General features: G+C 38.2%; 3 protein-coding genes and 1 pseudogene across 5 annotated transcripts in view; 2 read left to right on the top strand and 2 right to left on the bottom strand.

The window, feature by feature from the left end:
- LOC113097247 (peptidyl-prolyl cis-trans isomerase H-like) overlaps positions 1-1012 on the top strand; it is a 28962-nt pseudogene extending 27950 nt beyond the window's left edge.
- Positions 736-6673, top strand: LOC113097246 (nuclease-sensitive element-binding protein 1). 2 transcript variants are annotated; one of them, XM_026262462.1, is made up of 8 exons: positions 736-1006; positions 2959-3022; positions 3243-3276; positions 3365-3454; positions 4029-4346; positions 4436-4533; positions 5374-5644; positions 6345-6673. In XM_026262462.1, exons 1-7 carry the CDS (start codon positions 898-900, stop codon positions 5606-5608), a joined length of 948 nt encoding a protein of 315 aa, XP_026118247.1. In that variant the 5' UTR covers positions 736-897; the 3' UTR covers positions 5609-5644; positions 6345-6673. The 2 variants fall into 2 exon arrangements, with proteins under 2 accessions (XP_026118247.1, XP_026118249.1); XM_026262464.1 differs by having other exon boundaries at positions 738-1006; positions 4436-4521.
- Positions 6475-20112, bottom strand: LOC113097244 (rho guanine nucleotide exchange factor 16-like). 2 transcript variants are annotated; one of them, XM_026262460.1, is made up of 15 exons: positions 19951-20110; positions 16663-17241; positions 16121-16172; positions 15587-15747; positions 14710-14766; positions 12878-13038; positions 11457-11609; positions 11246-11375; positions 9763-9837; positions 9441-9533; positions 8718-8872; positions 8338-8487; positions 7546-7613; positions 7341-7442; positions 6475-6883 (listed from the first exon to the last, which is right to left on the bottom strand). In XM_026262460.1, the coding sequence occupies exons 2-15, from the start codon at positions 17146-17148 to the stop codon at positions 6744-6746; spliced, it is 1983 nt and encodes a 660-aa protein (XP_026118245.1). In that variant the 5' UTR covers positions 17149-17241; positions 19951-20110; the 3' UTR covers positions 6475-6743. The 2 variants fall into 2 exon arrangements, 1 of the variants encoding a protein (XP_026118245.1); XR_003288810.1 differs by lacking the exon at positions 6475-6883 and having other exon boundaries at positions 7423-7442; positions 8304-8487; positions 19951-20112.
- A 2011-nt stretch (positions 20113-22123) lies between these two features.
- The window catches only part of LOC113097255 (espin), an 84844-nt gene continuing 79784 nt past the window's right edge, over positions 22124-27183 (bottom strand). Inside the window, exons 12-15 of the mRNA XM_026262472.1 lie at positions 23370-23449; positions 23092-23100; positions 22937-22948; positions 22124-22838 (exon numbers count right to left, since the gene is read on the bottom strand). Coding sequence (XP_026118257.1) covers positions 22691-22838; positions 22937-22948; positions 23092-23100; positions 23370-23449 — 249 coding nt within the window. The 3' untranslated portion in view covers positions 22124-22690. The remainder of the gene's footprint in view (positions 22839-22936; positions 22949-23091; positions 23101-23369; positions 23450-27183) is intronic.

Raw genomic sequence — 27183 nt, forward strand, 5'->3', positions numbered from 1 at the left:
AAATGGGAGTTTAAGGTACAAGTATACAGTTTTGTATTTAAATAGACACCAATTTACTAAACTAGTTTTGATAATCTCTCGCTCTTGAAATAAAATTTTATAAAACGTGATTATAATATAACAATAAGCAATGGAACAACAAGCACCAATGAAACAGTGCTTAATAAAATATTACATGAATAAAATTATTTATACAATTTTAAAAGTGCTAAGTGTTGAATAAGATTAAAGTAGACATACTTTCTCAGTTCAATTCAAAGTAACTTTACTGACACGTATAGATAAGCGCACAAGTATATCTATAATATAAAAATATAATTAGAGGTACTAAGCCCGTTCTCGAAATATTTTATTTTATTTATTATAAAATATGCAAGCCTACCACTGTATTGATATATTTACATATTTATATTTTCACTTTTTAAAAGCTCATAATAAATTATGCGAAATATGCATTATTTTTACGCTCTGGTAATTTTTTTTTTTTTTTTTTATTTACCATGGGTTGTAAATGTTTGAGTTCTATATTTGCTAGTATGTCGGCAAGGTTATATGGGGTCTTGAATTCTGGGCCGTGCTCATTCTTTATGTAACCAATCGTGACGAGACGTAATGCTATTACCATATGACTGACAGTAAATATAACCAATGAGCATCAGCGAAATAATTGACGTAGATTTAATCGACCAATTGGATTGAGGGATGGGTGGAGAGATGTGACGGAATATCGCCCGGCATCTTCACTCAGTCCGTCCAGTTCGATCGGCAACGGGAGCGGAGAAAGGAAAGCGGAGAGCCCGAAGGCAGCAGCCCCCACCACCGCCGGCCCAGGTTACCATCTAGCACCGGGAAAACACACTAGAGAGCCACCGCCGGCTTTACCAACAAGAAAACAACATGAGCAGCGAGGCCGAGACACAGCAGCCGCCGCAGCCTGCCGCCGACGCGGAGAGCCCGTCCAGCCCATCCAGCCCGGCAGCTACCGCGGGGGATAAGAAGGTCATCGGTAAGCCTGTCAGCGAAACCCCAGTCCTCTCGGGCTACGGACTCGTTCATTCGCAATAATATATTTATTTTGATACGTCGGACCTTAAGTTCTAACACATTTAGCAGAAACGTTAAAGGATTTTCCCGTTAATGAAAGCGTGTGGCCTTACTGCGACTGTGTAGTGTCGTTATTCAGCCACCAATTTAATATTAACGTTACCCCTGTATTCCCGTGGCAACTTGGCGGGTGTTTTTGTCACGGAGTGGTTTTACTTCATCCGTTTAATGACTTATGTAAGTTACGTTTAAACTTCAGACGTTTAACGGTCTCAGTCGGTTTGAATATTCGCTCGCGTGCAGCGTTCCATCACATCCGCGTGCCGCCATGACGCGTGCTCGAGCCCGAGGCCTGCTCCAGGCACCACGAGTCCCAGCGCGCTTCTCACTAAATCGAGCCACCAACGTTAATTGCTGCCCCGTAACCCCCTGATACGACTACTATATTATATCAGTGTATGTATTTGTTTACTGTTTACGCCGTTGATGTTGACGGTCCGTGAAACCGATCCTTGAGTTTGGCCTTGATCGTGATATGATGACCCAGATCGTTATTAGCCAATCGACTGAAACCCGTAACGTTACACCGTGTAATTACACGAGTCCAGCTGTCGTGTTCAGCGTGCACCGCGTCGCTCTGAGTCAGCATCGATTATCGCGAAGTCTGGAGTCTTGGAGAAAGCAAATATAAGCCAGACCAAACACACTGTCTCTTTGTTCGAGCGGGGCGTTTGACGCGTCGCGCATACGTGTCCTTATTAACACCTTCAACGCCGTCGCCTGAAGGATCCCATCAGCCAGTAGGCGATTTATTGTACGGATTTCGTAACGATCGTATAAATAAGCATCAAGCATCGCCTGCCTTTTTCTCGCGACCCCGCGTATAAAATGTCCGCCATGGTGATTGGATGATGGACGCTTCTTTTGTCTTTTTTGCTGCTACAAACTGAGAGCGCTTCGGACATTTAACGTTAGTCAGAAATAATAATTCCCCGTCAGTCGAGATCTAAACGAGAATATATCTCTTCGTAGTGCCTATTTGTATCTAGTAAAGAGGTTGGAGAATCTAGATTGTTTGGCCTCGATCCGGCCACATGGCTGGCGCTAGCTTGCTAACTGCAGTTAGCATCTCAACAGCATCACTTCCTACTTCAACTGGGCTTACTGTTAAACCAACACCAGGCCATCTATCACACCAAGAACTAGTTTTATATTAAAATGTATATAGGAAAAACTATAAGACAAACTCTGTTTTTCACTAAACGTTCCCTGGGGTTTCAGTTAAAAATCCGTCTCACCCATAAATGACAACTCTGTCATCTCTGACTCACCCTGAAGTTGTTCCAAACCTGTATGAGTTTCTTTCTTCTGTTGAGCACAAAGGATGATACTTTGAAGAATGCAGGTAACAATGCAGTTGCTGGTAGCCATTGACTTCAACAGTATGAAAAGAAAATATTAGGGAAGTCCATGGCTACCAGCAGTCTTCAGAGTTTTGTGTTCAACCGAAGAAAGAAGCTCGTACAGGTTTGGAACAACTTCAGGGTGAGTCAGAGATGACAGAATTGTCATTTGTGGGTGAAATATAGCTTTAAACCCTGTGTTGTGCCTTAATACTATTTATTTTCTTCATTCTGTATTTAAAATGTGTGTCTGGGCCCTGTGGGTCAGGGCCTTTCATGGTGATGGAGGCTCTTCTGATAAGAGCAGCTGCCTTTGCATCGCAGTCTATTAAAAGCTCCACAGTTGGAGGTTATAAATAGAAGAGACAAAATGGACTCGCCAATGATGGCTTTTAAATGGCTTTGCTAGTTTAATGCATCTTTCTCTCAACTGTGTTAGCTTTACTTTTAGAGAATAGCGTACAATCTGTCCGACTATCTCTGTGTAACTGTTAACTTTTCTTTTTTGAAGCAACAAAAGTCCTGGGGACAGTGAAATGGTTCAATGTAAGGAACGGCTACGGTTTCATCAACAGGTAAATAACATTCTCTAAAGACTCTCTCTGATATGATATGTGGGTCAGGGAACATCCGCAATCCTATTACAGCCTTTATGTGCTTACAAAGCCAGACTTGACTTGGAATAGCAAGCTAATATTTATTCAAATATTTAACTTGCTGTTCTGTTCTGCCCTGCATGCTTGTTTAGTCTCCATCTGTTCTCAATGTTTAACATTACACTCTGAACTTTTGCAGGAATGACACCAAGGAAGACGTCTTTGTGCACCAGGTAAACATTTGCTTTAATTGTCAGCGTGTTGGTGTGCCAACATCTTGTGGGTGGGAATGTTTTTTTGATTGCTTGTGTTTGTGTCCAGACCGCCATTAAGAAGAACAACCCGAGGAAATATCTTCGTAGCGTCGGGGACGGAGAGACTGTGGAGTTTGATGTCGTAGAAGGGGAGAAGGTGGGCTTGAGTTTTGTTTAGAGTAAAAAAAAAAGCCTTCAGGAGGAGGAGTTTAGATGCATGATGGACACTTAAGGTCCAAAAAAAGTCATCGAGATTCTGAAGAAATTCAGATTTTGGAATTGTTGCATACAAAAGTTAAGCTTTTAAGTCAAAAGCTTTAAAGAAGTCCAAACTTTTGACTGGTAGTGCATTAAAAATCTTTAGATAATATTTTTTTGGTCACTACATTATTTCAGTTTATTTCATAGTTGGACTTGAATCTCAAATAGGCTAAACATTAATAAAAATGATCATAGTTTTGACTGAATGTGTAGTTGGGGCTATTTATTGGGTGTTTTATTCCTTAAGTGCTAAAAAAAAAAAGGTAGATTAAAAATAGTTTTTAATTCTCTTACATAAGCTACATTAAGGGAATATTGATCAAATATCACATTTCTGCCCAGACTACTGTGCAGCAGCCTTTTTAAAATTACTTCCAGGAAATTCTTCCGTTCTGCGTCCATTATCAAAACTTAATCTGTGTCGATTGAATTAGGAGATATTTGATCTCCATTTGTCTTCAATCTTTCAGGGTGCCGAGGCAGCCAATGTTACTGGCCCAGGTGGCGTTCCTGTGCAGGGCAGTAAGTATGCGGCTGACAGGAACCGATACAGGCGCTACCCCCGCAGGAGGGGTCCCCCTCGTGACTATCAGGATAACTACCAGAGTGATGGAGAGACACGGGAGAAGAGAGAAGAGGAAGAAAACGCCCCTGAGGGTGAGATGCAGCCGCAGCAGCGTAGACCCACTTACCCTGGCAGAAGACGCTACCCACCATACTTTGTGCAAAGGCGTTACGGCAGACGCCCCCCATACAGCAACGCCCCCCAGAGAGGAGAAATGCCAGAGGTAGGCTTTCTCTTTTTGATTTGATTCTAACATTATATAGTATTTTGTGGTTAGCTTTATTCCTGAGATATGCTCTTCTTGGCTTCTAGGGTGGGGAAGGTGATGAAAACCAGGGCGGTCCAGACCAGGGCAACAAACCAATGAGGCAGAACTACTACAGAGGCTTCCGACCAAGGTTCAGAGCAAGGTTTGCATGTCGAATTTGCAGCAGTAAGATGAGCAAGACTGCAGTTAGGGTCGAGCCATATTTCAAGGATTCACAATATTTGCAGTTGCGTAATATTGTGAATACCTTTTTAGTTTGGCTGCTAAATCTCCCAAATAAGGGTTCCTCAAATCTGGCCCTGGAAAGACCACTTCCCTAAAACTTTATCTGCAACCCTAACCAAACACATCTGAGAAAGCCAATCATGGTCTTCAGAATTACTGGAACACTTCAAGCAGGTGAGTTTGAGCTAAACGCAGGACCGGATTTGAGGAGCTCTGTCGTTTCGGAAGGACAACTGTAGTTGCTCAGTGTCTGCTCAATTCTGCATGTTGCATATTAAAATGTTTTTGTAACAACAGTATTTTATGTACATGCTAATTTCCATACCTTAATACATTGTGATAATCGTGCTGCTTAAATCAAGGTGTTATACTTGAATGAATACTTCAGTTTTTGCTTGCATTAAACCTCAGTTTAAGTTCTAGTCTCTTTAAGAGCTGGTTCTTTGATTGATGTTCCACTCAGAGCTTGATGGACCCTCTACCACAGGGGTCACCAAACTCAGTCCTGGAGGGCCGGTGTCCTGCAGAGTTTAGTTAATGCACCAGAACCAGCTAAATCAAGCTTTTACTAGATATGAGTTGGAGCTAAACTCTGCAGGACATCGGCCCCCCAGGACAGAGATTGGGGACCCCTGGTCTACAGCATCTTGTTGTTTGGAGCGGTTTCTCTTATTTGATCCTGTAGATTTGTTTGCTCTTAAGCTGTCTGAGCAGTTCACCATCAGTGTCCTAACATCACTGTGTGTCTGTCCCACAGGGGACCTCCACGTCCCCGGCCGGTGCGGGAAGGGGAGGAGGAGGAAGAGAAGGAGAACCAGGGCGAAGGTGGGCAGAACCAGGAACCCCGTCAGCGTCGCTACCGCCGCAACTTCAACTACCGCCGCAGACGGCCCCAGACCACCAAGCCTCAGGACGGCAAGGACAGCAAGGCAGCTGACGCATCAGCCGACAAACCAGCCGCTCCCGAAGCAGAACAGGGCGGAGCAGAGTAACTGCCACCGGCTTGAACATCTAGACCATCCGGCCGGGTGGGTGCCGCTGTTAGTGCATGTGAATAAACAGACTAGCCCATCCAGTGTGTTGTGTTTGACAGTAGCGGACTCTCAGAGAAACAAACGCTCATGAGTCAGTCCTGTAAATATTTTCTTTGTTTTTGGGCTTTTTTTTTTTTTTTTTGTTGTTGTTGTTGAACACATCCAGCTCACATTTCACCCCCAAAAGAAAATGTTGAATTCTATTCTTTGATTTAAGACAATAAAGCCCATTTGTTGAAGCATTATGATTTACTTCACTTTGCCATCATTTTCATATCAATATTCACTGTGAAATTCATACTACGGTTTAAAATAATGTAAAATATTTATACATAATGGAAAGTTTGTATTTTTTATGCCACTTCCAAAATGTATTGCAATTTTACTGTAACCGTGCACAATTGTTATAGATGTTTTTATAACACACCATGATTTATTTTATGCTTTTTTTTTTTGGGTGAGCTATGACTGAGGTTCGCTCTCTCAGCACATAACTGTGGCAGAAGGGGAGGGATCTGTAGATAGTGATGTTCAGCTTCAGTTGCACTTTTCATTGATGAAAGGCTAGATGATAAGCAGGGGATCTGATTTAGCAGACCATCTGCTCTGGCCTATCGTGCTCATGCTGCTAATTTACAGATTTCAATAGTTGTTTGAAGCATGCTAACCTCCTTTTGTTTGTTTGCATTTGCAGTTTTGTCAAGAAGAAACATCAAAGATCTGAGCAATAAGAAACAGATATGACTTCGATCGTGTAAGCTTGCAAAATGCATTTCGACCAGATTACCACCGATTGCCTGCAGACTCTATGCAGCCCTGTTTTCTTTTTCCATTGTTTTTATGTGACAGCTTAAAGTTTTGGGGAAACAACAGATGTTTTTCTAAATCGGTCTTAAGTTTTTACACCAAATGGTTTTTAAAAGTAATTTGATATCTGGTCAGTTTGACATTTTTAAATAACTTTTTATGTATCCAAACATGAATTTTAACAAAGGCAAGCTGAAATAAAAACCAGAAACAGTTCCTCTTGTGTGTGTGAGTGGTGTTTTCTGTGAGCTAACAGTTCCCGAGGTCTGGAGGAAGTACAGTGTGCTCAGACGTCCGTCTCCTTGCGCAGTCGCTCCATACGCTGGATGTTGTTCTCCATGGCGGTGCGGTTCGTGATCTGAGTGGCACAGCTGGCAGGAAACCAGCCCCTCTCTCCATCTCTCATCCGCTCTCCATGACACCAGCCTGTGGCAAGACAGGGACTCATGCATTGACACAATTCTTCAATATTTACATGCATTTATTTAATTAATGCCTATTCAAACAAGAAAGTGTTATGAGCGTGTCATGGAAACAGTGAGAGCATATGCAGACAGATTGCATTCAGACATTCTGCTGTATAACATGAACGCCTAGTATTCAGTTGGGAACATTTATTACATACTATTTCCAGCAATATATCTATCTAGAAGTACACATTTTATTGACACTCACTAGCCCACAAGGCCATGAGAGATGGTTTGTGATCAGCAGTCAAGTGTCACAACACTGACGCTGTTAGGTTGCATTACAGTAAGAACATGACATGTATAAATAAGATTACAAACCAAAGGTTGTTTCTTTAAATGCACTCAAAAGGAGGACCTAAATGGTCTAGTTTGAAGATTTCTGAAATGATTCCAAAGAGAACTTCTATATTTACCTTCCACTTCCTGTGAAACGATGACCAGTTCGGCCTGCTGCAGGCTCAGCTCATCTGGTGTTTTGGGCATGTAGGCTTTGGTCGCTTCATACTGAGGCAAGTCTTCGATGCCCAAACAACATTAAGAGTCAGCAACATGAGATCTTTTAAAGCAAAAACAGCGGTTTCCAAGCCTATTTTAATGACATGAGCGGATCAGACTCACCATCATTAGCGATGCTCTTGGTTTTTTTGACATCCTGTAGTGCGGTGACCCATCGAGCTCTGTTCAGCCTAAAAACATTCAGATCAATAATCCATCACTTAAACAGTAAACAGGCAAAAAGACTAAATACTACAATGCAATACAAATCTAAGCTGTCCTTCTTTCAGTGCAACTACTGTGATGTAAACACTGGTCTTTTTTTTAGTACACTGAAGTGGTTTACACGGTTATGAAACATTTGAATCATGCATATAACTTTACACACACACACCTTTAAAGCCTTCTGTTGTCGGCTTAATTAAAATAGTTGATAGACCTGTTGTACACAATCTACTACATGCCTTCTGTCATCTTTAACAAGTAATAGTCCTAAAATAACTATGGTAGAATTACACAAATGTCTCCTAGTACACCTGACTTTGCTCAAGTCAACGTAATCATTCTATTTTTTGGTAATATTTCAAGATGACTGAAGTGAAGCAACTTCGGTTTACTTGATTATCCAAACATCATTTTAAAGAAAAGTCACATTAAAATGCATCAGATATAATAGGTCAGGCTTTTGAGGAAGGTTTTATGTTCCCTTCTCAATAAAAACTACAGAAACAAAACATTTAAATATCATCTTACTAAAACAGGGGCATTTTGTCCTCAAATATGAGCTTCATATTCTCCTATATCATGATAAACAGCCCGATGTAGCAAATACTGACAACTAAACAAACATACACAAAGCTTGTGTAAAAGAAGAGCTCCACCTGCTGACAAACGGGTTTTTCATGGCCATCTTACTTGCTTTCGGCCACGAGTGTCACGAGTTCACTGCGGCCGGAGCTGTTGCGATTCATCAGCAGCTTCAGATTGAGTTTGGAGTCCGTCATTTCCTCCTCCACCTCCACCTTGTCCACAGTGGCATAGTCCAACACCACATAGCTCTCCTCACTAGATAAACAGTGTTATTGACACAACAGTTACGCAACAGAGTCATGAAATTAAGCCAATAAAGTTTAATGCAAGTCGCTCAACTGACTGGATAAAGCAGTCATTTGTAAAAGTGTATGAATACTGTGCACTTGATGCAAATGTTGAGTAAACCCAGAACACTGGGTAATGCACAAGAACGAGTGCTGTGGTGGTGTATGATAAGAGCTGTAACGCATCCCAGGTCTGACCTCTTTTTCTTGGTGACGATGAGCACATCATTGAAGAGGAACAGATAGTAGCTCTTAAAGACGAAAGCCTTCCTGAAGATGCTGAGATCATCGGTGTACAACGCCAGCTCACCGCTCTTCTTCAGCCAGCGCGATGACGACACTAATGGGAAAGGCTGATACAAACACACAAGGTTGAGAAATACTCCTTCCTAGCTTTATACACATCCCTGGTGTGTGCGTTTTTCTTTTCAGAGGCAAGCTATACTAATGGACAGTTTGCAATCTTTCCTTTTCGGCTGATTTCACTTCTCCCTAAACTCACGACATCAGGCAACCAACGCAAGGATAATGCAAATGCCAAATTAAAATGGAAAGATTTAAATACGGTTTATTGTGGAACCCTATTCATTAGGGTAGCTGCTTTTGACACAATCTGGACTGTATAAAGAGCCATAGAAATAAAGGTTAGTTGACTTGAATGTAAATATCCACTTTTTATGATCCAACCCATTCCAGATGAATAAACTAATTTATTCACCAATTTTAATAAATGGAATTAAATTTTTAATTGAAATACATTTTTAATTAAATTTAATTTATTCACAGTAATTCGATAGAATCTTGAAATATTTTTTTTTTATGGATAAAATGCCAAGAATCTAAGCCTCATCTGGGTCAGCAACGTGAACTGCGTTCTTTACAATTAAAAGTACGTCAATCATGACCTGCATAGACACGTACCTTGATTTTGCCGAACTCCATCTGTTTCTGGATGGTGTACATCTGCTCCGTCCGCTCCATCCTCCGCGCTCCATCATTACACTGCTTCACCAGCTGAAAGATTCAGAACAGCTGTGGAAAACTACTTCGGCGCAGGCCTGAGTTTGTGCTACTAAACCGTTTCTGAATAACATCATGACATACAGTATGTACGTTGCAGTCACACTCCTCCGACAGAAGCATATATCATCCTTAACCTCTGTGCAGCACAAAACACTGTTACTTATCTACTCAAGACAACCAGATCAACTGGTTTTATGATGCACAGCGAGTGGCAGTGTACCTTACTGATAGCTTTGAAAGCCCAACAGGCAGCGAAGTACTCAGCGCTCTCTTTAGGGGTCTTCTGACAGATGGTCTGTGTCGATGTGGAAAGACAAAACATAAAACACAGTTTCAGTACAAGTTCTAATGTTTCAGTGCAAGATCTACCAGTTTAGAAGTAAACACACATATGAACCAGCTAGTCAACATCTTTAGCTTCACTGGAAAATTACAGACAAGATGTCATGCAGTCATGTGCATCAAAGATGAGCGCGCGCACACACACACACACACACACACACACATCACTGTAATTACCAGTCCAGCCTCAGATTCACTTGCACATTACTAAATCTTTATATTTCGCTTCGATATCCACTTGTCTATTAACCTGATGCCAACACAAGCTGATGCTCCTAGTACTTTTGCATTTATTTTTGTTAATACAGTTGTGATTATGAATGTTGACTGTATAGTTATTATGCAATAATGCTTGCAATGCAAAAATGTTTAAACAGTCTAATACTAGCTTTAACAAAATCATTCTCTGCGGCGAACTTTCTAAAACATCAGCAGAAAAACCCATCATAAAATCATGCTTGCGTAAAGTGACATAAATTCCATGGTTTTTTTTTTCCAGATACACTACCATTCTACATTTTTTTTATAATTTATATATATATATATATATATATATATATATATATATATATATATATATATATATATATATATTTTTTTTTTTTTTTTTTTTTTTTTTTTTGAATGAAGTCTACTTTCAAGACTGCATTTATTTGATCCAAAATACAGTGAAAACATTACATTTTTAAGTTTTTCTTCTATTTTCATCAGCCATAACTTTTTTTCAGGATTCTCAGATGAATAGAAGGTTAAATTAATAGTATTTATTTATTGTAGCCTTATAAATGCGTGTACCCCATGTTTGATCAATAACGTTCTTGCGGAATTAAAAAAAAAAACAAATAGAAAAAATATTATATATATATATATAAAACCAACCTAAACCTTTAAATAGTAGTCGGTTTCATCAAAAATATAAAGCAGCACAACGGTTTTCAATATTGTTCAGAAAAACAATTGTCAATAATTGGGCATCAATAATAATTGAGCTGCAAATCAGAATATTAGAGTGAGGATCACACGTTATTTGAAACTGTCATTATATTTCACAGTATTGCTGTTAATGACTATTTTGAACAAATAAAAATGTAGCTTCAATGAACATAAAATACTTTCTTAAAAAATAAATAAATCTAAATTAAAATAAATGTAATTTAAATTAAATGAATTTAAATGAATTCAATTTAAATCAAATCAAATATTAAATAAAATTAATTAAATAAATACATAACTTCTGGTAGTTTACACTAGCTATATTCCCAAACTCTCAGAAGAATTTAAACGCAGGATTGGAGCAGAGGTGGAACGGACTTTGATGCCCAGTTTAGATCTGTGTTTAACAGGAGGACTGTGTCTCTTACGTCCAACAGAAGAGGCAGACGAGTGATTCTCTGCATGGGTAAGATGAGGAAGGAGATCATGGGCAAACCTCCGCACGCTTCACTGCCTTCAATCTCCTTCAGAGTGTCTCGAAACGCACTGTTACTTGACCTAAAACACAGAAACGCACCACTCGTCACTCGTGGCTTTGTTAGGACGCGTTTATTATTTCAGATGTGCTTCGGTGCTCACAGGAGTTTCTGGAGCGTTCTCTGCTGGAAGGTCTCATTGGAGCAGTACACAATGTATGGCTCGAAATGTTGAGTCGCGTATTTATTCACTATATCACTGATGTCCCGGATCACAGGGTGTACTTGGTGACGCATGTCCAGATCCTCAAAGAACCTAAGAAACATTAGAGAGCATATGTGGTCATTTATGAAATTACCAGGATGTGAACAGCACCAGACCACCAGGGGGCGCAAAACCATCAGCTAACTCTCTGCTGCTCACACTTTATTTAACAGTACAACAGCATTTTGAAAATAAAACTATATAATAATGAAAGGCATGTATCATTTCTCGAATTTCTGGACCGTGACCCACTGTGACTGTCATTTTTGGTGATTTCAATGTCTCTGTTTTCCATTTCAGAAATCTGTTCACCTTAGTTTGAGAAGAATGGACCGCTGGTCAACTTTACCATCACATTTCACAAATGACTTGCCTTTTTTCCGTGTGGCATATACACAAATACAAAGATTAGTTTTAACCCCAGCTACATGCACAAGACTTTCTCCAGAAGTTCCTATCAAACAGAAGCGTTTGAGTCTTATTTCCCAGCCTCGCTCCCACACTGTCTGCTTGCTTCAGAAACCAGACCAGACTGCATGACACGACATGCTCTGGAAGCTTCAGCACATATCAGAGCCACTACACTTCAGACTATTTTCCAGCCACACCATTTAGGTTCTCCAGGAGAACCACGCAATTCACAGCTTCTGAGAAACAGGTATAGAGTGTCATTGTAAATGTGTGAAAGCCCCTGTTCTGAGAAACATGAATCCAGGCAGCGGCAAGCTGCTAAACCGGTTTAACCAGCGAGTCTGAACACGTCCAGCAGTGCAGATACTGCAGTCATCCGCTGGAAGCTCATGTGTGATCCAGCATCCAGCTTTTTAATTTCATATTAAATCTGGCTCAGAAAGGAGCTGGACCCGTAATTCCACTATTAATGATACTCTATATGACACAGTCGTTTTTGTATCAACAGCTGTCATGCACGATATAGACTAGCACACATTAAGCACCAAAGTACTGAGTAAATAACTGCACTTTGATTCTGTTGCCAGGTTGTTTTGTTAATGTGAGATTTTGGAGTGATTTTGACAGCCGGGTTTTCTCCCCCCGAATGTGATTGGGGTAGTTTTGTTATGCAGACATGGCAACCCTGGCAAGTTGGAGCTGCAACATGGTCCAAAAAAAAAATGTTGCATGCTCAAAGTCTTGTGTGACCACCTCATGCTTGAAGAAATAACATTGATAATGATTTGATACATAATGCATATGCACAGAAAGCTCCACTCTACTGATCTCTTGAAAAACTATTGGACCACACATTCAGTTCTGTCCTTTCATGCATTAAAATGTAGAGCACGAGTGATTGTTCGTACCGTTTGCTGACGTCCTGGATGACCGAGATGTTGGAGAACAGGTGATGGTGCTCGGTTGCTGTCATGGTCTTCTTCAAATCTGCACTGTCCTGAAAATGAGCCACCAGGATGCTTAAACTGTGCAGGTAGGAATATTCTGACGTCAGGATTTCAAAGATGGCCTGCAAAGCAAAAAAAATAAACAGAAACAATGTGACTTGTGGAGTATCAGATGGGTAATTTTTTTTTTTTTTTAAATGCATAGTGAAATGTAGAAGTGATCTGAACACATTACAAGGAAACCCTCTTATTGCTTACATCAAGAACTATGTAACAAACCAAATAACTCTTTAAGGACCAAGACGAAGAAAACACTGCCTTAGTTAGTCAATGGTAGTCTGAAGGTTTAGAAGGTGATATTTCTGTTAGAGGTGCTTGCTTGGGCAAGTATTACCCTATCTCAAACATAAAGTTAGTTATTTAAACAACTACGCTTTAGCATACTACTCTTCCACCCCGTTTGTGCTTAAATGCACCGCTGGTCACGTGGCTTGAGGAGAAGTGTGCCGTTCATGTTTTCATCGTCAGACTTGTAATCTTCACCCAGTGGTCAATGAAACCATATGTGAAGACCACAAAATGATATACAGTATATCTACAACAACTATCAGAGATCTGGCGTACTCCTTTTTCTCTCTCCTGGAAAGACCTTTTGTGTCAGTAAATCATTTATTGTAAGACATGCAATACAAACAAGCTTTAGGAAAGAATGGCCTTTTTATGAAAAACACAATACAGCTTCATTTAAAGCGGCAGGAACGACTGATCATGTACAAAGTGAGCTTCAGTATTTACACGGACGCTTGAGCACGCTCATATCAACACTACAACCTCCTGACAATGACTACATGAAAGATCTTCACGGCTGTGGAAACATTGGGATACACTCGTAACATCCAGAGCGTGCCGTGCTGGGGCTCCTCCAGCAATACGAGTTAGAACCCTGCACTGAACATCAACACTTTTGTGTGACACTCGCAGAACAACCACAGGTGCAGCTCAGCACATTAACCAGCAGCACGTGATGCTAGTGTTCGACAGGCAAAGTATCAAATACATCTACATATCAATGTCTTTTAGCATTTGAAAATTAAATAATCAACAGAGAGAGAGAGAGAGAGAGTAATATTGTGAAATATTATTGTCATTTTTTTACAATAACTTTTCTATTTGAACATATTTTAAAATATGATTTGTTCCCGTCATGGCATAGCTCAATTTCCATCATCATTTCTCCAGTCTTCAGTGTCACATGATCTTCAGAAATCATTATATGCTGTTAATAACAACCATTATTAATAAGAGCTGAATTATTTCAGCTTTGCCATCAAATGAATAAACTACATATTAAAATATTAGACAGAATATTATTTATATTTCACAATATTACTGTTTTTTCTAAATAAATAAATCTTATAGACCTGAATTATTCCAAACTTTTGACCAGTAGTCTGTGTGCATGTGTGTGTGTCTTTGTGTGTGTGTGTATGTGTGTGTGTGTATGTGTGCGTGCGTGTGTGTGTGCGCATGTGTGTCTTTGTGTGTGTGTGTGTGTATGTGTGTATGCGTGTGTGTGCGTGCGTGCGTGTGTGCGTGTGTGCATGTGTCTTTGTGTGTGTGTGTGTGTGCATGTGTGTGCGTCTTTGTGTGCGTGTGTGTGCATGTGTCTTTGTGTGTGTGTGTGTGTGCATGTGTGTGCGTGTGTGCATGTGTGTGCGTCTTTGTGTGCGTGTGTGTGCATGTGTCTTTGTGTGTGTGCATGTGTGTGCGTGTGTACATGCTAATACACTCACTTCTTGTCTTTTGCGTTCTTCGGGGGAGATGTGATCTAAAATGCCCAAATCCTTAACCTAAGATTGAAATATGACAATAAGTGTACTTATTAGGAATCAAAAACACTCTTTTATAAATATAAATTGGTCAAAGACATTAAAACACCCGCATCTCAACAAAATGTATTGTATGTCCATAAAAAGCACATTAAATAGAAGTACAGTGTGTGCCTTTAAGCTTTCAAATAAGTTTTTGGAGAATAAAATTGTAATATTTTTGTTTACATGTCGTTTTTTGTGTAACACGACATTTATATAAAAATTCAAACAACAGGTTTATTCTGACTTGTAAATATTAAAATAAATAAAAGAATAAGGGAGCGTATTAAATTTGATCGCGTTTCACATGAGAAACAATTTTTACTGACAAACGGGCAAAACCTAGGATAGTGGCAAATAAACAAATAAATGTAAAATGACAACTAATTATTATTCGGAGTGAAAGTAATTAGTCTTTTAATATGTCACAAACAGATTTTTGTTGTAAATATGCCTAACAAGATTGTTACACTGAATGACATTTCGGTGCGTCTCTTCTGTAAATCAGAAAAATGTATGATATTTATGCAATTAAATTAAATAGAAATTGCTATAATTTAAAACAACCATTTAAAGCAGTATTACACTTATTGTTTTGATGCTTAAACTTTTCGTATTCAACCCAAATATACAGTGTGTGTGTGTGTGCATATACATATATATACACATACATACACACACACATTTAAATTAATAATTTAATGTAATAAATGTACTGCATCTATGTCCTAATCTGAATCAGTTGCTAACATTGGTTAAGTGTCCAGATGTTGCTTCAGCAGGGTTTGGTCCTCATCACCTTCGGTAGCTGGCTCCAGGTCATGTACGCTGCTCTGTAGTTCTTCACCACGATGCCCTGATCCTCGTCCGCTGGCTCGCTCGCAGAGAACTCATCCTCCTCTGTGTTCAGGCTGCTGGCGTTCAGACCCCGCTCCTTGATCTCCTGATAAAACCGCGGCTCTGGAAGACCACGACCAACAACTTTCAACCCGCTGGACTTCATATAACATCAGTTTTGGACCTTAAAGACTCTGCAACAATCTTTATTTTAAAAAGGTTGTAGCAGCTAATTTAACATTTTATGGACCTCAGTTAACATGAACTAACAATGTATTTTTTTATGTTTATTTCATTTGAGTTATTTATTTAATATTTATTGGATTAACTAATATTAATTAATGGGACTATATTGCATGCATAGTTTTCTGAAGTACATTCAGTTCATCAAGTCACTTGGAAATAACATTCATAACACTATCAGTTTGGATGGATACTATATAGTATGCATTAAAACTAAACAAAAAAGTTGTTGGGACAATGTTGAATAACAAACCATCTTTAAATGAGCCAGCTTCCTTCCTGTTCCTGATCCTCCCCAATGTTTTCTGTGAGAAACACAGCATAAAACCATCTGACAATGTGATATTAAAACTTACTTTAACTCTGCAGGCTGAAAAAAAGGTTACACCAACAGCTTACATTTCTCATATTGAAATACTTGAAATACTAAAGATACTACAATGCCAAATAACCAATCAAACATTTAGTCAATTCGTCTATGATGAACATATTATCAATGGCCTGATATATAAAAACATGCTTTATGATATGATTAAATTAAATGTATGCATTTAGCAGACTTTTATCTAAAGTTACTTACAGTAGATTCAGGCTATCAATTTTTACCTATCATGTGTTCCCGGGGAATCAAACCCCCAACTTTGCGCTTAATAGCACAATGCTCTACCAATTGAGCTACATGAACACTAACGATCATAACATATTTTACATTGCAATAAAGTCTGATCACAATACATTCATTCAAAAGCATTCAGCTGGTTTAATAACAGAACAACCTGAAATCAAGACACTTGCCTTGCGTCCAGATTTCTGGGCTTGCTTTTGGGTGACCGCCTTCTTTTCGCTGACTGGTGACAGCACTTCTGTTTGGAGCTCGCTTGGAAAAGCATCGAGATTCAGACTAGTGACGGCAGCACGGTACGATTTATTCCTGTGATTTCTCCTCATCGAGAAGCCGTCGCCCGCATCACTATCATAGTCCTCCCAGCAGAGGTCTGGGGGCAGGGTCACCACGGTGGTGTGGTGGCGGTTTCGTGGCCGGCTGCTGACAGCCAGGTTCTTAGGGATGAGCTGCTGAGCGCCCAACCTGCGAGCTGCTGAGCTCTGGGTGCTGAGCACTACAACTCTCCGCTCATCCTCCGGGGAGTCCACTCGGGACAGGTCGATGCTCGAGGATGAACGTCCAGACGGCTGGTCCAGCTGAAGGACTGAGCTGAAGCGGCTCTCCGGAAGGAGGAGAGACTGGTCAGCCCCGGAGCCACGGGGTTTTCTGTGAGACATGCCGCCTTCACTGGGATTCCTGTTCGGCTGGAGGAAAGCAGTCGTCACTCGAGGAACATCAGGTTGGGGTCACCAGCAGACCGCAGCGCTAACCTGTTACAACAGAGATGGGTGGAGTGACAGAATCAAAGTAAAAGATCTCAACAGAAGACAAGGGCAGGTTAAGTGCACTGGAGGTGAACATGTCCAGCTCACATTTCACTCCAAAATCAAAAGAATCCAATAATGCATAAACGAAAAAAAAAAAAATTAACCATAAGTTGTGTTGTTGTTTTTGTATAGGGACACTATTTTAATCGTATTGTGTTCAGGATTTTGTAATTCAATTATTCCCAAAAGGGATTGTTATTAGAGTTTCATTACTGTAATTCTTTACTGCAGTGGTTTTCAACCTGTGGTCCGCGGCCCCCTAGTGGGCCGCGGTGGTATTGCAGGTGGGCCGCCAATTATTTTCTGTTCATTTCCAGTCCATTCTAGGGCTGTGCGATTAAAAGAAAACGTCCTAAAATCACGATTTGAGCGTGCGCATATGCCTAACTCCAGGTTCACACACTGTCTGTGATGCGCCTTTTTTTCTGAGCCAATGTTGACGGATCAGAGCGTTCTCACTGCGGTAAAAGGCTAGAAATAAAACGTGCGAAAATAATTAATGTCTAACACATGAGCATAGAGTGAATTTGTTAGTGAACAGGATGCAGTTTAAGTGAGAGGAGACACGTTTTAAGTGTGCACACTCTCTCCTCGCAAAGCAGCGTGTATCTGAGCAAGCACGACCGGTTTTGTGACAGAGCAAAGGAAATCTGCTGCGAACAGAGAGATTCGCACTCGTGCATTATTTTAATGTGCTTTCGCGTTATATTTATGCGCTCTCACTGCTGACCGCATACACATACTGTATACACACTGCAAACACCTGAGGCACCGCTACAATTAATGAGCTTTATGAACAATGCATGGCAAAAAAGAAAAAAATGTCCCTGTATACAGGATTTTTAATTTATTTTTATTTTTTGCCACAAGTCTATAAATTTTTTTACATCTTCACTATAGTGATAATTTTGACTTATGTCTGTTCTAGAGATGTTACAACTTTTTGATAAAGCTCTGATTGGTTTTCTTTTGGAAATATGTTTCAAATTAATCCTGAATGCATTTATGACTGTAAAAGTACAATTGCAAAATTGATCAAAAAAATCGCGATAGTTTTTTTTTTTTTTTTTTTTGTCCATATCGCACAGCCCTAGTTTATTCAATAAATATAGTTTAAAATCTAGCTTCTGAGTACTAAGTTATTAACCCAACAATAGCGGGGTCAGTTAATTTTTTTGAAGTGGGCCGCGCAAACATATGTGTTTGGTTGTGTGGGCCGCGAGTTGAAAAAGGTTGGGAACCACTGCTTTACTGTATTGTATTTGCAGTAGAACTGAAAAAAAAAAAAAAAATCTAATCTGTATGTTGAAAGATGTAAAAAAAAAAAAAAAAAAGAGGTTTAATTAAAATAAAAAATAGGAGTGGACCATTTTTTTTGTTTTAAAATTCAAATCAGCATAAATTATACAAAACAAAATTATAAATGCAACACTTTTGTTTTTGCCAGTTGCTCACTCCCTCAAATTTTGCGACATCTGTGGCATTGTGTATATAAAATTGTAACATATAACATTGTGTAGATAAAACTGCACATTTTAGCGTGGCCTTTTATTGTGTCCAGCCTAAGGCACACCTGTTGAGTAATCATGCTGTCTAATCAGCATCTTGATATGTCACATCTGTGAGGTGGAGGGATTATCTCGGCGAAAGGAGAAGTGCTCACGAACACAGATTTAGACAGATTTGTGAATAATATTTGAGAGAAATAGGACTTTTGTGTACTTAGAACGAGTCTTAGATCTTTGAGTTCAGCTCATGAAAAATGGGGGCAAAAACTAAAGTGTTGCGTTTTTTATTTTGTTCAGAGTATAAACTCCATCATAAATACTATTATAAACAACTGCAAACTATATATTAAGTAACATTTATTTAGATAGCCCTTAATATAACACTGATTGTTTCAAAGCACCTTTACATTAATAAACAGGAAAATAACACTTAATCCTATAAAACAATACATTTTTGTTGTCAAGCAGAAGATAATCGTGTCACATTTGTTTAAGTTTATTGTTACACGTTTTTTCAGCATTGCCACCACAACATGCTTATAATTCTGCCTGTTATTATTCGGGAGCCCAATCTCACACCTGTGTGTAATGTCCCTTGATCACGGAAACAGGTGCACACATTCTTGAATCACGGTAAGTTTCGTTTATAACGGAAAATAAAATAAAATAAAATAAATGCCATGTGGGAAACAAAGTTACTTCATTCAAAAAAAAACAAAAAAACAAAACAAAAAAAAAAAAAAAACTATTTTTAAGAGTGCGGATGTGACAATACTGCACTGTAGATTCCCGCACAGTACAGGGGTCTAGATTTACAGTTTATAATAAAGGCATGCTGTTTAAAATAATCAAAGTCCAAGAGGATAATCCGCTAGTCTGAATTGTTATTAATATAAATTGTATTTTCTTTGAGTTGTATTTCCATAAAAAAACAAACAAAAAAAAAAAAACAGTATTTTCAAGAGGTTGTCGTTGTTTTTTGCCAGAACGGTTGGATAAAACTTTCAGGAACATTTTAACCTATAACTGATCCTAGTTTTCTGGATAAACAACTCACTACTGCATTTCACGCCCAGATTAACTATCAAAACAAGAGCACTCCGAGTCCGTTTAAAGGTCATTCATTAATACTGGATTCACTTACCCGGTTAAGATCACACACACACAGTGATTTTGGAGATCTCCCTGCACGGATCCTGAACATGTTATATTTTTAGCAGAGAACTTCAGCGAATTCCTGCGCCTTCGCCTCCTCTGTATCTCATTACGTCACACAGGTGAGCCGAGCCACGCCCACCGGAGCTCGAGCGTTCACTTCCTCAAGATCTCAAATTCGTTTTAATCTACTGGTTTGCCAGGACTGCTCCTTGCGCCATCTGCTGCTAAAGTGAGTCACTACATGAGCTAAACCTCCAAACCTTCACTGAAGAGTTGTGCTTGTTTATTCAATTTTAATAACCAACTGTAATGGCCCTGTAATGTAACACAAGAAACTGTAAATGCCCTTTCACAACAAGTTAAATGAATGAGCCTCAGGCTGAAGGAAACTCTCAACACAGGGGCAGGAGAGTCAGGGACTAAATGGGAAAACAAGGTAACTTGCATTTCTTAAATGAAAAAGTAATGCATTACTTTACTAGTTACTTGAAAACGTAATCTGGTCACGTAGCTTGCATTACTTGTAATGTGTAATTTACCCCCACCTTCTGTCCTGTAACTTAATTTGTATTCATGAACCTTCAGTCAAAATAAAATACAAATATTAAATGCTATTTAAAAACTATTACATTAAAACAATGTATTACATTAAAGGTCTCTTCTATTGTTTCATTTGAAAATATATAGTAAATAAAAGTAAGCACGAGCAACTGAACTGTCACTTCATATAAAATAATACAATGTATTGAATTAGTTTTTGTGTTGTGTGTATGAAGTATTTCATAGACGCAAATTGTTATTTAAGTTTTTATTACATTACTGTTGCCATCTGGAAATTATGAATAGAACATTTTCTAATGGCAATGACGTTCACAACTTTGTTTTCAGCATCATTATGGCATCTGATAAACGAAAGCAGAATGTTCCCAAACTCAAGGAGGACCATGCTTATCACTTACACTTTTAACTTGTCTTTCTTTTTTTCTTTTTTTTTTTACAGTTGTACAGACAAAACAAAAACAAAAAACACTCAAAATACATTAGCTCTACCCATCGCACAGTGAATGACAGACAAATTATGTTTCTATTCATGTGCAAATATGCACACACATACTTTCTTGCACACACACACACACACACACACACACACACACACACACACCCCACACACACACAGATTCACATCCGGCACTTTCTGATGTCAAGTTATTCTAAACACATTAACAGAAAAGAACAAGCTACAGTTTCCAAGCGAGAAAGAAGAGATAGCTTCATGTTTGGGAAGCACAGCATGGCTGAATACACTGTCTGATTTCATGACATATTAATCAACATCATTTCCTCTCAATGTAAACCTCACATGTAAATCTCAGTACCAAGGGTGACAGGGATTTTTTAATTAGACCATCAGATGCCACAGAATATTTGAGACATTGGCATGACATGACTTTATGGGTTTCTTTTGCATGTGTATACACACACACTCACACACACACACACACATACTCAGTAAGACTAGTAATGTTTTTTAAAGAAGTCTCTTCTGCTCATCAAGGCTGGATATATTTGATTTAAAAAAAGAAGAAAAAAAACGTAATCTTGCAAAATGTTATAACAATATAAAATAATGGTTTCTTTTTTAATATCCTTTGAAATATAATTTGTTTCTGTGATGCAAAGCTGAATTTCCATCAGCCATTACTTCAGTATAAAGTGGCATGATCCTTCAGAAATCATTTTAATATGCTGATTTATTACTAGAATTATCTGTGCTGTTCAGAAGGATTGAACTGTGGTGTATATTGTTAGAATATATATATATATTGTATTTTTAACTTTTTATTAATCAATGAATCATGTAAAAAAATATCACAGGTTCCAAAAAAATATTAAGCAGCTCAACAGTTTCCAGTACTGATAATAAATCATAATATTAAAATGATTTCTGAAGATCATGTGACACTGAAGACTGGAGAAATGATGCTGGAAATACAGCTTTGATCACAGGAATAAATTAGATTGGAATGTATATAAAACACAAAACAAAACAAAAAAACATTATTTTACATCATAATAATATTTTAAATTAATAATAATATTTTTTCTTGTATTTTTTATCAAATAAATGTAGCCTTGATGAGCAGAAGAAACTCTTAAAAACATAAAAAATAGTTCTGACCCAAACTTTTGAACGGCAGCATATACATATATATATATACATTGCAATTGTTTATCTAAGCAATATAGATGCATCATAACAGAAATGTCACTTACTTTATGTAAGAATACATTGCGCCATAACATCTGTTCAGGACTAATCACACTTAACAGATTATGACTACTCAAAGTAAAAAAAAAAAAAAAAAAAAAAATGGGCTTAATTCAGGGTACATATGATTTCCTTGACATATATTTTCTATCCTTGACATATATTGTGTATGTTTCTATTAGTTCTCAAGACTGCTATATAATCATAGGCATGAGACCCGACCACAGTAAACATTGGTTTCATTCATTTTCCCTCTTCAACAGTACAATGCATCTCCAGAGCTCAGTGACATTTAGGACGTCCTGAGCCTCAGAAGACGTGGTGCTGGAGTGCTCCTCGAGCAGAACGCTGTCTGGTGACCCATGCATGGTTTGTGTCTAAAGGGTCAGGCAGATTCTGAACAGTGTCCTACATTTACACATCGACAGAGAGTTGTGACGGGATGACTGGGGGTTCACTACTGTTTCGCTCTGTCGCCTTTCTTTAAAATGATCTGCCGCTGCCACGGTGCCAGCTTGGTTTCATCATAGCCTAGCATTCGTAGTCGCTCCAGCTCCGACTTCTCCTCGTTCTCCTTTTCCATTCGCCGTCGCTCCTCCTCTTTTCTGCTCAGACGAATTAGGTACATTCACAATGACAGAATGCACTACAACCAAAATATAAGAAATAGAAACTACTTCTACAGCTATTTCTAGTGTCTTACCTTTTCTGTTCCCTGTCCATCCAGGAGTGAATAAAAGAAATAAAGAATTACATTTATAAATTCATGTATATGTTTAAATACTTGTAACACTTGCCTAAAAGCTACTACAATGATTTAAAAACACTACAACAAAAATACTTTACAGTTTTACTTACATATGATCACTTTGGTTTTATAATCCATAACAAGACATTGAGAGTAAAAGACAGAAAATTCACAGATTTGCATGCATACCAAAGACATCTTAATCATTAGGTTAGTTATGAATAAAGCTGAAATTTGAAATATGAAAAACTATATTTTAAAGTTTAAATGTGAAAGTGTGCTAAAACTAGAAAACAGTAAGAGCTTGAGGTTTGGATGAGGTTTACAAACAGTAAACAGACAAACAGAGGAGATGGTAAGACCCAAACAAGAGCTGGCTTTAACCTACTTCTCTTCTTCCATCTTCTTCTTCATGATATCTCTCCTCCAGGCAGGCAATGAAGCCAGGCGCGCCGCCTCTTCTTCAGCCTGTCACACACACACAACGAAGACAAACGGCTGCTGATCAGATCAGAACGGTTTTTAAGTTCAGAGATCTTCATGTAGACACACTGGAGATCACACATGCTAAATGCGTGCTGCATTCATTCACAATATAGCAAAGCCACGCATGCTAGATTTACTCGAGTGCAGTTTTAATTTTGGACAACTGAAACTTCACAACGTACTAACACCCTACCTTTTGAACAGGCTCTTTCTTATTGTGCCACCAAAACACTAGAACATATTCCTAAAATGTACACAGAAAGACAGATAGTGTGCGCAGACAGAGTGAAAAGTGATCGTCTTCCTCCATTCAGATGGTAACTACAGCCGTCTTCAGCTTCTCATTTCCCCTCCGAGCGGATCGATTACCTCGACTGCTACCGTGAAGCCACCATCATTGGTGACAGACAGAGTATCTATGCAAACTAATCTGTGTCTTAATATTTCATTATTCCCCTGGGAATTATTTGACTAGAAAAAATAAAAAATAAAAATGCTTGACAGATCCTTTAAAGACAGTGATGCATCTGTGAATGATGAAACACACAATTTCTTGCCACATAACAATCAGATCAAACAATCAGGCGTTTTTCCATCAATACTTCCATTATTAATATATAACATTGCTTCCCTTTAAAATGTTGGACGTCAGATTTTGTCTAATAATTTGAAAAATGTAAATGACTTTCTCTATCAGCTCACATAAAGAAAGCCTGTTCATAAAGAAGGCTTTACCGAATCGATTGAAGAAAAAGGCAATCCATATCTCCTGAGCATATTTCACTTAGAATCTAAATAATTAATATTTTCCAAAAGGTCAATAAACCCTATTTTTCAGCCCATTATACATTGTTACAGATTAGTGCTGTCAAAATTAGCGCGTTAACGCATTCGATTAATTTGAAATATTTAACGCGTTAAAAAAAAATAACGCAATTAACGCGGTTGCAGTTTTTTTTATTTCCAGTTGTGGCCTATGTGTGTTCAACGTGCAAAGAAATATGGATAAGACCAAGGAAGGACTTTTAGACGGAAAGTTTCAGTATAAAACTCTGCCGGATTACTCTTCAGTCTGCCACAAGAAACATTACTCTTCATTTAGTCTGCCACAAGAAACAGCAACATTAAAATCATGAACTCAAATGTCATTGTTTAAAAAAAAAAACAATGACTGTTGTAACAGTGCGTAAATCAGACCTTTCTGTAACGCTAACGTTAATAAGCTTAAACGAAAATAAAGAAATAATTGTGTAGCGGAGTATTTTTTGTACACAGTGCCGCGAACTGTCAATCACTCCTGTACGCGTGCATCACTGTCCTCCTCAGCTGCAGCAACTTGCGCTCTCTCTCTTCATCAAGCTTTAAAACAAAAAGGGGACAAAAAGATCATATTGTCTTTGTGCATAGGCTATAGATTAATCAGATAAATGAATATCTAAATTTGTGCCTTGCCGTCTACGGTATTTTTTTAGAACTTAGAAAAAAGATGCTGCAGCCAATGAGCAGCCAGCGGGGGCTGCAGGACGACTCAACCTCCGCAGACAGTTTTTAATGTTTATCAGACAATAAATACTCAAGATTTTGCTTTAGTATAACTCACAACGAGTTTCACACACCTTCTCCGGCCACGTTGAGTTGTTGACACTTAACAGTGGGAAAAGCGACACATGCGCTATTCACTTGTATAACTTAAGGGTGAATGGGTAATGTAGTTTCTGCTCTGGGTGGGATGAATTAGGAAGCTTGCATTGTGAAGGGCGCTCTGAAAATCGGCAAAAAGATTAAAACCTCTATTAAAACAGATGTCCAAATGAGCGTACCGGTACGCTACAAGCACGTTCTGGGCGCACGGAGAGGTGGCGGTACGCTCAAGAGCTATATTTGGAAGTGGCGATACTGAGTACCAGTGCATACCGGCCCACTTAAAGCACTGGCAATGACTATACTTTGGAATTTTTTTGCAGTCCACTTAGAATTCAACATGGAAATCATTTTAGTTTTTTATTGGCATTGATTGTTTTGAAATTCAAATGATACTTACATGCCTGTGTTTTTATTTCTGTAATAAATATGGCTTTCAAGCCAACAGTTAATTTGGAGGATATTGATGGTTTATTGCAGGTATGTTGTTTACATGAGAAAATCTGTGTTACAAGTTAAACAAAAATTCCAATAAACAATCATATTTTGAATTTAAATAGTTTCTTTGTCTTGAGTTTACATTAATTATTTACATTTTACATTTACATATCCAAAAAGTTTCAGTCTTTTATTTGCGATTAATCGCGATTAATCGCGATTAATTTTAAAAAATTGTGCGATTAATTAGTTAATTTTTTTTAATCGATTGACAGCACTATTACAGATATATATATATATATATATATATATTGTTTATGATATGTTCCCCTAAATCTGTCATTATGGAAATGTATCCAGATCCAGTTTACTGGTAATTTTCATTAGAATCTTACTACTGAAACCTGTCTTAAAACAAAAACAACAACAACAACAACAACAACAATAATAATAATAATAATAATAATAATAATAATAATAATAATAATAATAAAAGCATAAGGGTAAACAAAGAAAACAAAACAAAAAACGTAATATCCTTTCAACAAAATATAATACTTATTTTAATTTTGGTTGCGGAAATATGAGCAGAAATATGGCTCTGTGAGATTAACTCATTTGAGTGTCTATGATATGATCGGTGAGCTGTCACCAAAAACATTTACTTTAACCTCAAAAGAAACAACACGTGCTACAGAACAAAGTTTTAACATGGTACATTGTTCTTTAAGTGCTTTCAGTGCTTGTGAAGTTTGACCACTGTCCTGCCACCTTAAGGGAATAAAGGCAGCTCAATGCTCTCTAAAACACAGCTTGAGCTTGACTCCAAAAGTAGCTCTGATGTCATAGGTAAAACTCTACTTTTTAGCTAATTAAGTGCATGGATGTTAAACTTAAGTTCATTATTTGTAGAGCCAAAATTACTGATATAAGCAATTGTAATAAGTCATTAAGTAAACAGTGGCCTTTTAAATATTTGGTCTTAAAAATATTGTAATAGAAAACCACAATCAAAACTATTTAGACTGAAGTGCCCAATCATAAACTTTAGGTTTATTTAATCTTCCAAATATTTCTCAAAAAAAAAAAAAAAAAAAAAAAAACCCGAACAAATCAACAAACTGACGTAAGGTGTAAAAAAAACAACAACAAACTCTTATGAATACCAATGGCAATAAAAACCTTTATATACAACATTGCCAAAAACAACAGCAAATAAAAGACAATCAAGCTGAAAGATAAACAAAAGGACAAGAATTCACATCCACAAATACATTATGCTTAAATGAATAAAGTCATTGATTATGTTCAGAAACTAAGAAGGTATTCTTTAATAACTCAAAAAACGGCAAGAACATGTTCCCTCTTATCCTAAACAATTATTCGGATATTTTCCAAATAATTAGGCAACATGCTTATGGATGTGGTCGAAAGCGAATCTGTGTTCAGAAGGGCACAGAAAACGACTAATGCGTTCTACGGAGCCACTAAAGGGACATGGTTAGCCGACTGCTAGCGGTAAGTAGTGTGGTGTGTAGGGCTGCTCTGTAGTAGAATAGGCTACGTGTGAACGTGAATCTCGAAAGTGAAAGTAAAAAGCAAACGTGCACTCATAAGTGATCTCAATGTGCTGCATA

This window comes from Carassius auratus, unplaced genomic scaffold, assembly GCF_003368295.1.
Source record: "Carassius auratus strain Wakin unplaced genomic scaffold, ASM336829v1 scaf_tig00216162, whole genome shotgun sequence".
In the NCBI taxonomy this organism is placed as follows: domain Eukaryota; kingdom Metazoa; phylum Chordata; class Actinopteri; order Cypriniformes; family Cyprinidae; genus Carassius; species Carassius auratus.

Excerpts from the sequence above, each read along its gene's own strand:
- LOC113097246 (XM_026262462.1), top strand. The coding sequence starts at position 898 with ATGAGCAGCGAGGCCGAGACACAGCAGCCGCCGCAGCCTGCCGCCGAC. Across the intron at positions 1,007-2,958 it reads GGGGGATAAGAAGGTCATCG|CAACAAAAGTCCTGGGGACA; the intron begins GTAAGCCTGTCA and ends TCTTTTTTGAAG. Across the intron at positions 3,455-4,028 it reads ATGTCGTAGAAGGGGAGAAG|GGTGCCGAGGCAGCCAATGT; the intron begins GTGGGCTTGAGT and ends TCAATCTTTCAG.
- LOC113097244 (XM_026262460.1), bottom strand. The coding sequence starts at position 17,148 with ATGTCTCACAGAAAACCCCGTGGCTCCGGGGCTGACCAGTCTCTCCTC. Across the intron at positions 8,488-8,717 it reads ATCGTCACCAAGAAAAAGAG|TGAGGAGAGCTATGTGGTGT; the intron begins GTCAGACCTGGG and ends CTGTTTATCTAG. Across the intron at positions 6,884-7,340 it reads CGTTTCACAGGAAGTGGAAG|GCTGGTGTCATGGAGAGCGG; the intron begins GTAAATATAGAA and ends GTCTTGCCACAG.